At 42.3% G+C, this 12,541-nt stretch overlaps 1 protein-coding gene across 1 annotated transcript in view; it reads left to right on the top strand.

Annotated features, from left to right (window-relative positions):
- Positions 1–12,541, top strand: part of NBAS (NBAS subunit of NRZ tethering complex) — a 3,380,746-nt gene that overhangs the window by 2,841,287 nt on the left and 526,918 nt on the right. The window contains exon 48 of the mRNA XM_044064792.1: positions 6,558–6,753. Within this exon, the coding sequence (XP_043920727.1) occupies positions 6,558–6,753 (196 nt within the window). The remainder of the gene's footprint in view (positions 1–6,557; positions 6,754–12,541) is intronic.

Genomic DNA, 12,541 nt, shown 5'->3' with positions numbered 1-12,541 from the left:
CTGCTTTTTTGAATTGATTTGATGTTCATCGTGTTTCACTGTTGCAGTCATCACTGTAGGGTTCTTCCTGCTGGCAAGCAGCCGTCGGTCGGCCAGAATCCCAAAGTCTGGTTCCGGCGTCGGCTGTTCAGTTATGCTCCCTGACATCAGAGCGCCAGGAGTACAAAGCTGCCAGCCGACGCCATGTTCTCCAGTCGTTCTTGCCGTGCGGTGGAAGGAGTTTGCAAGTGCTGGTCGGCTGACTCCTGATATTTTTTCGTACTTCAATCCGAAGACTTACTTCTTCTTCTTCTTACAGCTAAGTACCCTGTTGGGGAAACTTTTTTATTGCTCCAGTCCGATGTCAGAAAAAGTTAATAATTGTATTTCTTGTGGGAAGCAAATATCTCATAAGGATTTCCACTCTTACTGTATTCCTTGTTTAGGCCCTGACCACGACATAGCTAGTTGTCGGTTTTGTGCTAGATTTAACCAACGTGCGATTAAGCGGAGGTGCGATTTTGCTTTTCACTACTTTGGCAGATGATTTAATTATAAAATGTCGTCGGACACGCTTCCGACTACCGGAGTTCACAAGACACAAGGATAAGGACAGGCCTCCAAGGTCCAAATCAGACGACGGTTTACAAGCAGAGCCAGCTCCAGGTTTGGCCGTCGTCAGTGAGGTGCTTTCGCAGCCCCTGTCATTGGCCATTTCAGAACCGATTGCCGAAACGGACTCCCACGAGGAGCCAACTAGGCCTTTGAGTACTCCAGCTGCAGGACCTTCGGACAATGCTCCCTTGGATGGGTCCGGAGCCGCTGTGCAGGTACCGGCTTCTGAGGGGGTTTTCAGGCCTACACAGCTTCTGATTAAGGCAAAACCAAAGACAAAGGCAAAGACTCCTTCTAAATCAAATACACCAGCCCAGGCCTCTTCTGATCCGGGACCCAAATCACAGAAACAGCTGCTTAAAATGGCGGAGGACTTACTATCCATGATTAGGGGTTCACATCCCCCTCCAGACAAAAGGCCAAGGCAAGAATTGGATCTTGAATCCTCTGATCAGGCATCTATTTCTTCAGTGTCTTCCTCTGACCAGGAATATACTTTCCCTCCTTATGAGGATTCTGATGCTGAGGAATCCATTCCATCAGCTTCTCCCCCTGAGGATTTTTCTTTTGGGGAAACTTTACATGACATGAGGGAACATTTTCACTGGGAAGGACAGGAGTACTCTGAATCTAAGAGAAGGCTTAGGGATTTCCTTCTTCTTCCCCAACATAGACCCCTGGCTATTCCTCCTATTTTGGATATTGTGGATGATGCTTTTTCTGAGGCTAATTTAACTCCTGATTCTTTTCCTCCAGCCCCTGCTAAACCTGACAGATATTACAGGGTTCCTGACTTCCACCAGTTCCTTTACAAAAATCTTGCTGCTGATCCAGAAACCATTTCTCAAGGTCCTAAGGGTGTTAAGGCCACCTCTGCTAAAAACCCTATTCCGACAGATAAGGATTCCAGAGCTTTGGAGAGATGGGGCAAAAAAGTGTACACTTCTGCTACTTTATCTATCAGGGCTTTAAATTGCCAATTTCATATGCTAAAATATCAGCAATTCCTGCTGTCTGTTATGAAACAATAGCTAAGTACCATTTCTGCATGTGCAGATAATAAAGAATTACACGATTTAATGCATGCTACTGAGCAAGTGGGGAAGCATGGTTTACACTGTGGTTTTGATGCCTTGGAGGCTTCATGCAGGGTGGCTGCTACTGGCACAGTCATTAGAAGGCATGCTTGGTTAAAGGAACAAAATTTACCTGATCAAGTGAAAGCAAAGTTACTGGATGCTCCTGTTCAGCATAATGTTTTGTTTGGGTGTAAGGCTGAAGAGGTGATAAAGAAAATGGAGGATAAGGCAAAATCCATGCAAACGGTTAAGGATTTCTTACAAGTTCAGCCCCCTAGATTTAGCTGAAATTGGCCAACTAAAAATTGGTCCTTTCCCAGCTCGGACAGGCCTCAGAGGGGTAGATATAGGCGCTCCAGACGTAGGGCCCAAGCACAGACCTCTTACAGACCTAGACAGTGGAGTGCTTCCACCCCCAGGGGTGGAGAGGACAGACCTCAATCTTATAGAAAACAGGCTCAATGACTCCCCCTGCATGGCTCCAGGCACTTCTCTCCTGGAAGCCCGTCTAGGGGGAAAACTCTCTCTTTTTCAACAAAATTGGACTTGCATAACCCAAGACAAGTGGGTTCTGGATGTAGTTTCAAAGGGTTACAAATTCCACTTTCATACCTTGCCAAGACCAAACGGATGGCCAGACCTACCAAAACACCAATGGGCAGAGGCATTAAACCAGGTGGGTTCCCTCATGGCTATGAGGGCCATAGAACTGGTTCCACAATCAGAGACGGGGCAAGGCATTTACTCAAGGCTCTTTCTAGTTCCCAGAAAACAAAATTCATGGAGACCTATCCTGGATCTGTCAGTTTTAAATACTTTCCTGGAGATACCAAAGTTCAAGATGCTTACTCTGCAGCAGCTCCTGCCAATGTTGAGCAAAAATGCATGGATGGTGACATTGGATTTAAAGGAGGCTTACCTACACATCCCTATCAGACAGGAGTGCAGAAAATACCTTAGGTTCAAGGCCGGTTCGAAACATTACCAATTCTCTGCGCTGCCCTTTGGCTTGTCTACTGTGCCCAGGGTCTTCGCCAAGTGCCTGGCACCAGTAGTAGCTTATTGCAGACTCCAGGGAATTCAAATTTACCCTTATCTGGACGACTGCCTTATTCAAGCAGACAGCAAGGATGTCTTACTCCAGCACCTGGAATTTGTTCAAAATCTACTCAAGTGCCTGGGATTCACTGTGAACATAAAAAAGTCATATTTGACACCCACACAACAGATAACTTTTCTGGGTGCTCTTCTAAACACAACAACCCAGATGGCTTTCCTGACATCCGAAAAGCAACTACAGCTGGCTTCAACTTTCAAAACCTTGGCATTAATGTCTCAGCTAACTGCAAGGAAATTCTTGCAGGCTCTGGGTTACATGGCCTCCTGCATCCTTCTCATTCCACATGCAAGACTACTACATATGAGAAAAATACAATGGTACCTAAAAAGTGTATGGTCCCAGCATTGCCACAGTCTGGATACACAGATTGCTGTCTTGCCTTGCCTACAAAAGGAATTCCATTGATGGACCATGGCATGTCTTCACAACAAAGGGAAAGCCTTCAGTCTGCCTCCAGCCAGCCAGGTGTTAACCACGGACGCCTCAGATAACGCATGGGGAGCACACTTGCAGGGGAAAGGCCTGCAAGGTTATTGGACAGAGGATCAGAACCACCTACATATCAATTTAAAAGAGACGTTAGCAGTACAGAATGCCCTCTTGGCTTTCAGGGACCTTCCACAGCCAGGACAACTACTGATACGGACAGACAACACCACAGTTATGTGGTACATAAACAAGCAAGGGGGTTCACACTCCTACCCCCTTTGCAGACTAGCCATGACTCTTTGGAACACAGCTCTAGCTTGCAAAGTGGATCTACAAGATCAGTTCCTGCCAGGGAAACAAAATATTCTGGCAGACAGACTGAGCAGGAACCTGTCAAACCCACACGAGTGGATGCTGGGTACCCAAATATTCAAGATGATTACAGAAGCCTGGGGCTGCCCGGACATAAATTTATTTGCATCCCCCCTCAACCACCAGTTACAGAATTTTTGCACAAGGACATTTCACAAGCTAGCATGGAAAGTGGATGCTCTCTCTTTCATTTGGAGAAACCTCTCGGGGTATGCCTTTCCTCCACTACTTCTTCTTCCATGGGTGTTATTCAAGATCAGACAGGACAAACCCAAAATGATTTTACTGGCCCCAGATTGGCCTCGTCAATTTTGGTACTCAACATTGATGAATCTATCCCAGGAGCTTCCTTGGATTTTACCTCAGATACCATATCTTTTGTCCCAACACCAGGGCCAGGTTCTGCACTCTCATATCAAAACTCTCAGCCTGGCAGCTTGGCGAATTCAGGGTCTATGACTATTCCTACCCTTCCCAAACAGGTCATGGATGTCATCTTAGAAGCCAGACGGCCTAGCACTAGAAAATCTTATGAAGGTAAATGGAAGAGATTTTGCACCTGGATGCATGCTCAGGATTCGGATCCTCTCATTCCTAATATCCCATTGATTTTACATTACCTGACAGACATGCTACATAAGGGTTTATCCTTCTCCTCCGTAAAAATACATGCCTCAGCTATCTCTGCACATTACAATACAGATCCTCCAATCTTTTCGCATCCACTTCTGAAACAATACCTCAGAGGAGCAAAGAATCTAAGGCCCCCTAGGACACCACCCATACCTGCCTGGGACCTCAACTATGTTCTGGAAAAACTCACTCTGTCTCCTTTTGAGCCTGCTGCCACATCGGACATTAAGTATTTATAATGGAAGACAGCTATCCTACTGGCTTTGACTTCAGCCAGGAGAGTCTCGGAGTTACAAGCACTCATGGCTGTGGAACCTTATATTATTTTTCATCAAGATAGGGTGTCTTTAAGGACTAATCCTACTTTCATGCCTAAAGTGGTCTCCAAAGTGGCTTTAAATCAAAGTATTCACCTGCCAACTTTTTTCCCTAATCCACAAAATAAGGGGGAGAGGATCTTACATTCTTTGGATGTACACAGACAACTACGTTTTTACCTGGACAGAACCAAGGATATCAGGAAAACAGAGCAACTGTTTGTTTCTTATGCAACAAATTCTCAAGGCAAAGCTATTTCAAAACAGACCATTTCTAAATGGATTGCTCATGGAAGCAGATTTTGTTACTCTCATCATGGAAAGCAAATCCCAAGAAAAGTTATAACTTACTCTACCAGAGCTGCTGCTACTTCAGCTGCCTTTCTCAGGGGAGTACCTACCAAAGATATTTTGGAAGCTGCTACTTGGAGTTCAGTGCATACTTTCTCTAAGCACTATAATCTCCCTCTTTACTCTAAGTCTAGGGCAGGCTTTGCTTCTGCAGTCTTGCAGGGCCTTCTAGCCACCCCTTCTACTCTGTAACCACCACCCTTTTTCTCAGCTTTGGGATCAACTTACAGTGATGACTGCAACAGTGAAACACAATGAACATAGTACAGTTGTGTACACTTACCATAAATGTAGATGTTCGAGTGTCTTCACTGTTGCAGTCTGGGTTACCCACCCTCCTGTCCCCTCTTACACTTTCATTTCTCTGTTTTCCTACTTCACCCTTCTTCTGAGGTGTATTTGCTACAGAGTATGGGGTTTGTTGTATGTTACATTTTTGTTTTACTATTAGCCTACACTTTTGGGCACCTGACATCTGGGGCAAGAAAAACTGGAGAACATGGCGTCGGCTGGCAGCTTTGTACTCCTGGCACTCTGACGTCAGGGAGCATGACTGAACAGCCGACGCCGGACCCAGACTTTGGGATTCTGGCCGACTGAGGGCTGCCTGCCAGCAGGAAGAACCCTACAGTGATGACTGCAACAGTGAAGACACTCGAACATCTACATTTATGGTAAGTGTACGCAACTGTACTTTTTTTCTCCTTTGCATAAATATTGCACCATATTAAATCTTTTTTCTTTCCCACATCCCTATTTCTTCATCAGATGCCCCCTGCTGCACCTGTTTCTCCTTACTTAGTGGACTCATTGTTCCATTATGCTGTGACATAAGCTGTGTTAGAGTTGCTACACTGACTACTTCACTCTGCGCTATTCCACCTAACTTCAGTTTCTATTTGTTTAACTTCTACTTTACTAATCTTCTCTTCAACATTCCCCTTTTGTGATCTTATTTTTTGTACTGTGAAATGTTCCATATCTGAGTGCCTTTGCCTGTATATCTCTTCAAATATCATTAGGACTGTTTTTTTTGTATTGAGTAGTTTGGCTTTCTCCTTTGCATCAACATTGTTCCATATGAGCTCTCTCTTTCTTTCCTATCCCCATGTTTCTTTCTTATACCTTTCAAAAATGTCTAGGTTATGTTCTTTATATTTTCACACTTAATCCCTTCTTTTCCCAACTGCATCAAAGTTTCTTGGTCTATATAATGTTTTTCATGGATCTGTTGTATTAATGAACACAAATTTGCATTTGAAGTGTTTGACAATTTTTCTTGTGCATGTATTTTTCTTTCCTCTAATTTTTCTCTTAATGTCTTTGAATATCTTCTGTCTGGAAATTCTGGGCTTCTTGCACAATAATAACAATACATCATTTCTTTCTTATCCTCAGTATTTCACTCTATCATTACTAGAGCTGGATTTTGTATATTAGTATAGAGATATATGCTGAGGAAGATTAATAGCCTAGAAACCCTCTAACCAGTGCAACTGTTAATGTGTTACCACTGTGTTAATAAGCTACATTGTTATTGATTTTTTGCTTTGATTTCCATGACTTCAGCACCAGAAATGTTAATCTGCAGAAGTCAGTGAAATATGTATAATATGACCTGCTGCTGCTGTTTTATTTATTTTGTTTTCTCATGTATTTCAGGGAGAAACTTGTTTCTTCTGATGACCTGTTGGCATGGCTGAGACCTTTCTGTGGTGATCCCTCATTGCCAGTGAAACCTCGTATTGATGTTCTTCAGATTCTTGAGCAAGTTTTTAATTTAAGTGATGAAGATAATAAACTGTTGGTATTCTTCAGGACCCAGGCCGTGCTTAAAACAAGCTGGCCAGAGAAACAGGTACTGACTTTTGTCCTTGTGTTACAGGTATGAGTTAGGAACTGATCATTTCCCATATGAAATGGTATTGTAAAACAGCAAGGATATGAAACTATAAAGGCTAAATTTACTCAACAACATGAAAATAATGTAAGTAATTAGAAGTGAAAGAACTAATGAATTCTGTGGTTAACATTGCATCTGAGATCTGTTATAGTGGATCTATATCATTTTATTGAAAAACCACATTGTTGAAACCCATGTGGTTGAAACCATATGGTTGACAGTAAAGTCAGTAGAAAAATATTGAAGTAAATCCACACAACACCTGCCAACAACACAAACAGTTTTTTTTTGTAGATGGGTAAGCCCCCTTGCACTCCCACACCCCCTACTAATTGTATCAACTCTGAGATCACACTGCAGTGGGGAAAAGGGCAAATTTCCCGACCTTACTGTAACATGATTTCTGTCAGAATGGTTTGACAAACCATATTGCTGACCGTATGGTCTTGCCCATATAGGTTTCGATAATTTGATGCTTCAGCCAGTTGACATAGACCCGTTATAGTACGTATTGGTTTGTTAGTGATAGTTCACCTTTATAAGTCATGTACTTTTTGAAGCCATATTGCTGCTTCCTTAGTTGTACATAATGACTTGGAAGTATACTCTGCTCTGCAACCCCATTTGCTACTTCAAACATTGCTGATTGTTGTTGCACTTGCTAGTGTATTTAAATGCTTAGTTACTGTGGTGCTTCCATGGGAAACAATACTTAACCACAAATCAAATTATTTTGCCCAATTTGTTTATGTGTTGATGCTTCAGTAGTCATATGATTGCCAGACAGATAAAATGAAGCACTGAGGCCCTCATCTGAAAATTGTTTTATTGTGGACACAAAAACACATGGCTCTATAGGTTGTGAATGCAACCAGATCCTTTACACCTGCTTTGTATTGAAGCTTCTCTGTTTGGCCTTCTACCGCCTGTTTTCTACCCTTCTGAAAACTTTCATTGATATATTGCATTTTCATTACAAATAGCATTCCAGACATTCATTAATTTTCCAATGAAGTAGAGCCTTCACATTTTGTCCTAATTATTTTGCTGTCTACATCATTCTTGACATCTTGTTTTATTCCTGTCTTCTTACTGCTGCCCATCCCACCATGCGCTTCAAAGTTTTGACCACAGAAAACATGTCTCACTTCCCTCCTGCAGGCTGAATAACACCAGGACCTCCAGTATATTCTTTCAGTGTAGTCACATTGAGAACATTTGCTGCATATGTCATTTAGATGAATTACTACAGTGTATGTATGGAGTGTTTTGGAGGTGAAAAGGGTGTCGGATAGAGTGATGTTTATGACGCTGGAAATTGATGGTGTAATGATGAATGTTGTTAGTGCATATGCTCCACATGTTGGGTGTGCGACGGATGAGAAAGAAACATTTTGGAGTGAGTTGGATGAAGTGGTGATGACTGTATCCAAGGGTGAGAGAGTGGTGATTGGAGCAGATTTCAATGGGCATGTTGGTGAAGGGAACAGAGGGGATGAGGAAGCGATGGGTAGGTATGGTGTTAAACAGAGGAATGCAGAAGGTCAGATGGTAGTGGATTTTGCGAAAAAGATGGACATGGCTATGGTGAATACGTATTTTAACAAGAGGGAGGAGCATAGGGTGACATACAAGAGTGGAGGAAGATGCACACAAGTGGATTATATCTTATGTAGGAGGGCCAGTTTGAAGGAGATTGGAGACTGTAAAGTGGTGACCAGGGAAAGTGGAGTTAGGCAGCATAGGATGGTGGTTTGTAGGATGAAGTTGGTGATCAAGAAGAGGAGGAGTGTGAGGGCAGCACCAAGGATCAAATGGTGGAAATTGAAAAAGGATAATTGTGAGGTGGAGTTCAGGGATTAGTTAAGACAGGCACTGGGTGGCAATGAAGAGTTACCAAATAGCTGGGTAACTACAGCAGAGCTAGTGCGGGAGACAGCTAGAAAGGTGGTATGACATCTGGACAGAGGAAGGACGACAAGGAGACATGGTGGTGGAATGCGGAAGTACAGGAGAGTATACAGAGAAAAAGGTTGGCAAAGAAGAGGTGGGATTGTCAGAGAGATGAAGAAAGTAGACAGGAGTATAAGGAGATGAGGTGCATGGCAAAGAGAGAGGTGCCGAAGGCTAAGGATAAGGCATATAGAGAGTTGTATGAGAGATTGGACACTAAAGAGGGAGAAAAAGACCTGTACCGATTGGCTAGACAGAGGGACCGAGCTAGGAAAGATGTGCAGCAGGTAAAGGTGATAAAGGATAATGAGGGAAACACTCACAAACGAGGAGAGTGTGTTGAGAAGATGGAAAGAGTACTTTGAGGGGTTGATGAATAAAGAGAATGAGAGGGAGAGAAGGTTGGATGGTGTGGGGATAGTGAATCATGAAGTACAATGGATTAGCAAGGAGGAAGTAAGGATAGCTATGAAGCGGATGAAGAATGGAACGGCTGTTGGTCCAGATGACATACCTGTGGAAGCATAGAGGTGTTTCGGTGAAATGGCAGTGGAGTTTTCAACCAGATTGTTTAATGAAATCTTGGAAAATGAGAGAATACCTGAGGAATGGAGAAGTGTTTTGGTACCGATTTTTAAGAATAAGGGTGATGTACAGAGCTGTAGTAACTACAGATTAAATTGATCAGTCACAGCATGAAGTTATGGGAAAGAGAAGTGGAAGCTAGTTTAAGAAGGGACTTGATGATTAGTGATCAGCAGTATGGTTTCATGCCGGGAAAGAGCACTACAGATGCAATGTTTGCTCTGAGAGTGTTGATGGAGAAGTACAGAGAAGGTCAGAAGGAGTTGCTTTGTGTTTTTGTAGACTTAGAGAAAGCATATGACGGGGCCTAGAGAGGAGTTGTGGTATTGTATGAGGAAGTCGGGAGTGTCAGAGAAGCATGTAAGACTGGTACAGGATATGTACGAGGGTAGTGTGACAGCGGTGAGGTCTGCGGTGGGAGTGACAGATGCGTTTGAGGTGGATGAGGGGTTACATCAAGGATCAGCTCTGAGCCCTTTCTTATTTGCAATGGTGATGGACAGGTTGACAGATGAGATCAGACAGGAGTCCCTGTGGACTGTGATGTTTGCAGATGACATTGTGATCTGTAGTGAAAGTAAAGAACAGGTAGAGACGACCCTGGAGAGATGGAGATATGCTGTAGAGAAAAGAGGAATGAAAAGCCAAAAGTCAAAAGGATATCCAAGACCAGGAAACCAACTCCGGAGATTTCTTTGCACTCAAGAGGAATGAAGGTCAGCAGGATTAAGACAGAATATATGTGTGTGAATGAGAGGGAGGATAGAGGAATGGTGAGGATGCAAGTTGGCGAAGGTGGATGAATTTAAATACTTGGGATCAGTAGTTCAGAGTAATGGTGAGTATGGAAGAGAGGTGAAGAAGAGAGTACAGGCAGGATGGAGTGGGTGGAGAAGAGTGACAGGAGTGATTTGTGACAGACGAGTACCAGTAAGAGTGAAAGGGAAGATCTACAAGAGGGTAGTGAGACCAGCTATGTTATATAGGTTGGAGACAGTGGCATTGACAAAAAGGCAGGAGTTTAAGCTGGATTTGGCAGAGTTAAAGATGTTAAGATTTGCACTGGGTGTGACGAGGGTGGACAGGATTAGGAATAAGTATATTAGAAGGTCAGACCAGGTTGGAAGGTTTGGAGACAAAGCCAGAGAGGCAAGATTACGTTGGTTTGGACATGTGCTGAGGAGAGATGCTGAGTACATTGGGAAAAAGATGCTAAGGATGAAGCTACCAGGTAACAGCAAAAGAGGAAGGCCTAATATAAGGTTTATGGATGTGCTGAGAGAGGACATGCATGTAGTTGGTGTGACAGAGCAAGATGCAGAGGACAGGAAGAAATGGAAACAGATGATCTGCTGTGGTGACCCCTAACGGGAACAGCCGAAAGATGATTATGATGTATGGTAGTTAGTGCAGAGAGTTAAGGCTGCTATAGTACGGTGCTTGATTCCCTTAGTTGTCAACTGTGTACTGTGTGACCTTAAGCAAGTTACTTAGCCAGATATTGCTCCCGGGTCGCCCTTGAAAAGGGGCTGTTTGTCGTGTGGGTCTACCTGGTTAAAAATGGACGTTATTATTATTATTGTTATTATGCCAGGATATGAGAGTTCTTTCTCAAAGAAGCTAGCAGAAACTCTTTGGATCTGACACAATAACTTGAACTGCTAACTTTAGTAACTTAGCTTGAGGTTTTGCAGCCTTGAAGTTAGTTATATTAGTTTAGGACCTCCTTATCACCATTTTAGAAAAACCTATTGGTTTGAGCCAGTTTGATTCACTGAACTTGTCTAAGTATGATCCACTGTAAAATGACACTGTTAAATGTACTTCAGTCAAGAAAAAACGTACTGGTCACCCAACAAACCTTGCCTATGTGGATGATCCATTGTATTCCCATTTTATGTGTTAAATAACAACACATTGCCCTATAAGATGTCAGTCACAGCTGCAGACCTGTTTCAACTAAAAGGATATTGGAAGCTGTGTTTTGGCTTATTGTCTGTTTTACCATTGCAACATAGAAGTTTGACCTAAGGGGTAGAACATGTTTTAGTACAGCTGAACAGTAGGAGATCCTTTACTGCTTTGGATTGTAGTCATATTTAATGATTTGCTGTTAAAGTGACCTTCTCTGAAGAAACTGGTACATTTGTATAATATACTTAACCCTTAGTAGTCGTTATTCAAGGAGAGGTCATCCTAGGAGTAAAGCTACACACCCTCTAGTCCCCCTGATATTAATAGCAATATAATTGATACTGGTTTTTGTGCATTCTTTTTCTGATTTCATTCATTCATTATATTGTGTATTTTCACTGGTGTTGGCTTTATGGAGTTAGTTTAGTTTATGTATGTTTACAGTTTATAGTAACAAACACACCTCTCCTTGTGGAGTTTTTTTCCTTGCTCGAAGAAGTGAAGAAGGTACATGCCAGTGCAAACATAATGGGAACATTGCTCCACTGTGTGAGTACCTTCCTGGGCACAAGGTTAGTGCTAGCTTTCATATGGATGATGACATCGTTAGACAAAATTACCACACCATCTCTTCAGCCAGTAAGAGAACCAAGAAGCAATGATTTAGCGTTATTTACTGCACATGTTATGTACTGTTATGATAACTTTTCTTTGAAGCCTTAAAATTAAGTATATATAAAATGCTTGTTACTCTTAGAGCTTTCAGAAACATCACAGTCCTAGTGACAAGAATCCATTAATTATATGACAGGAAATGAATGCCTTGAAAACTTAAAATATGCAGATGTAAATGTGTGTAAGAATTCAAAGTCCTGCTCTCAGAGTTTTTATTTGGACTGTCTTGAAAATGTATCTTAGCTGAGATACTGTGTTTTGCACTTTTCTCATATTAAAATATGACTCTGTCTATTCAAGCTTTTAATTCACATTACAAATGAAATAAATTCATAGCCCAGCTGAATAAATATTTGCAGACATTGTGTTAGAAAGTAGTGTTTGTTGAGATTTGCCATCTTGAAATTGTCTGTGATAGCTGTCTTTAGGGTTGTATTTTAAAGTATGAAAACAAACTGTGAAATGACTGGAGAAGTCATTTGCATCCTTCCCACCCCCAGGAGCATACCTCTCAACATGGAAACATCAAAAATCTGGACAAAGGCCCATGAAAAGTAGCTACAACTGGCCAAAAATCTGGATGCTGATTAACATAAAATTTGCATACGTAATTGTG

This window comes from Protopterus annectens, chromosome 1.part0 (genome assembly GCF_019279795.1).
Source record: "Protopterus annectens isolate FY-2018-M chromosome 1.part0, PAN1.0, whole genome shotgun sequence".
Classification (NCBI taxonomy): Eukaryota; Metazoa; Chordata; order Ceratodontiformes; family Protopteridae; genus Protopterus; species Protopterus annectens.
This window is presented reverse-complemented; position numbering and strand designations above follow the sequence as displayed.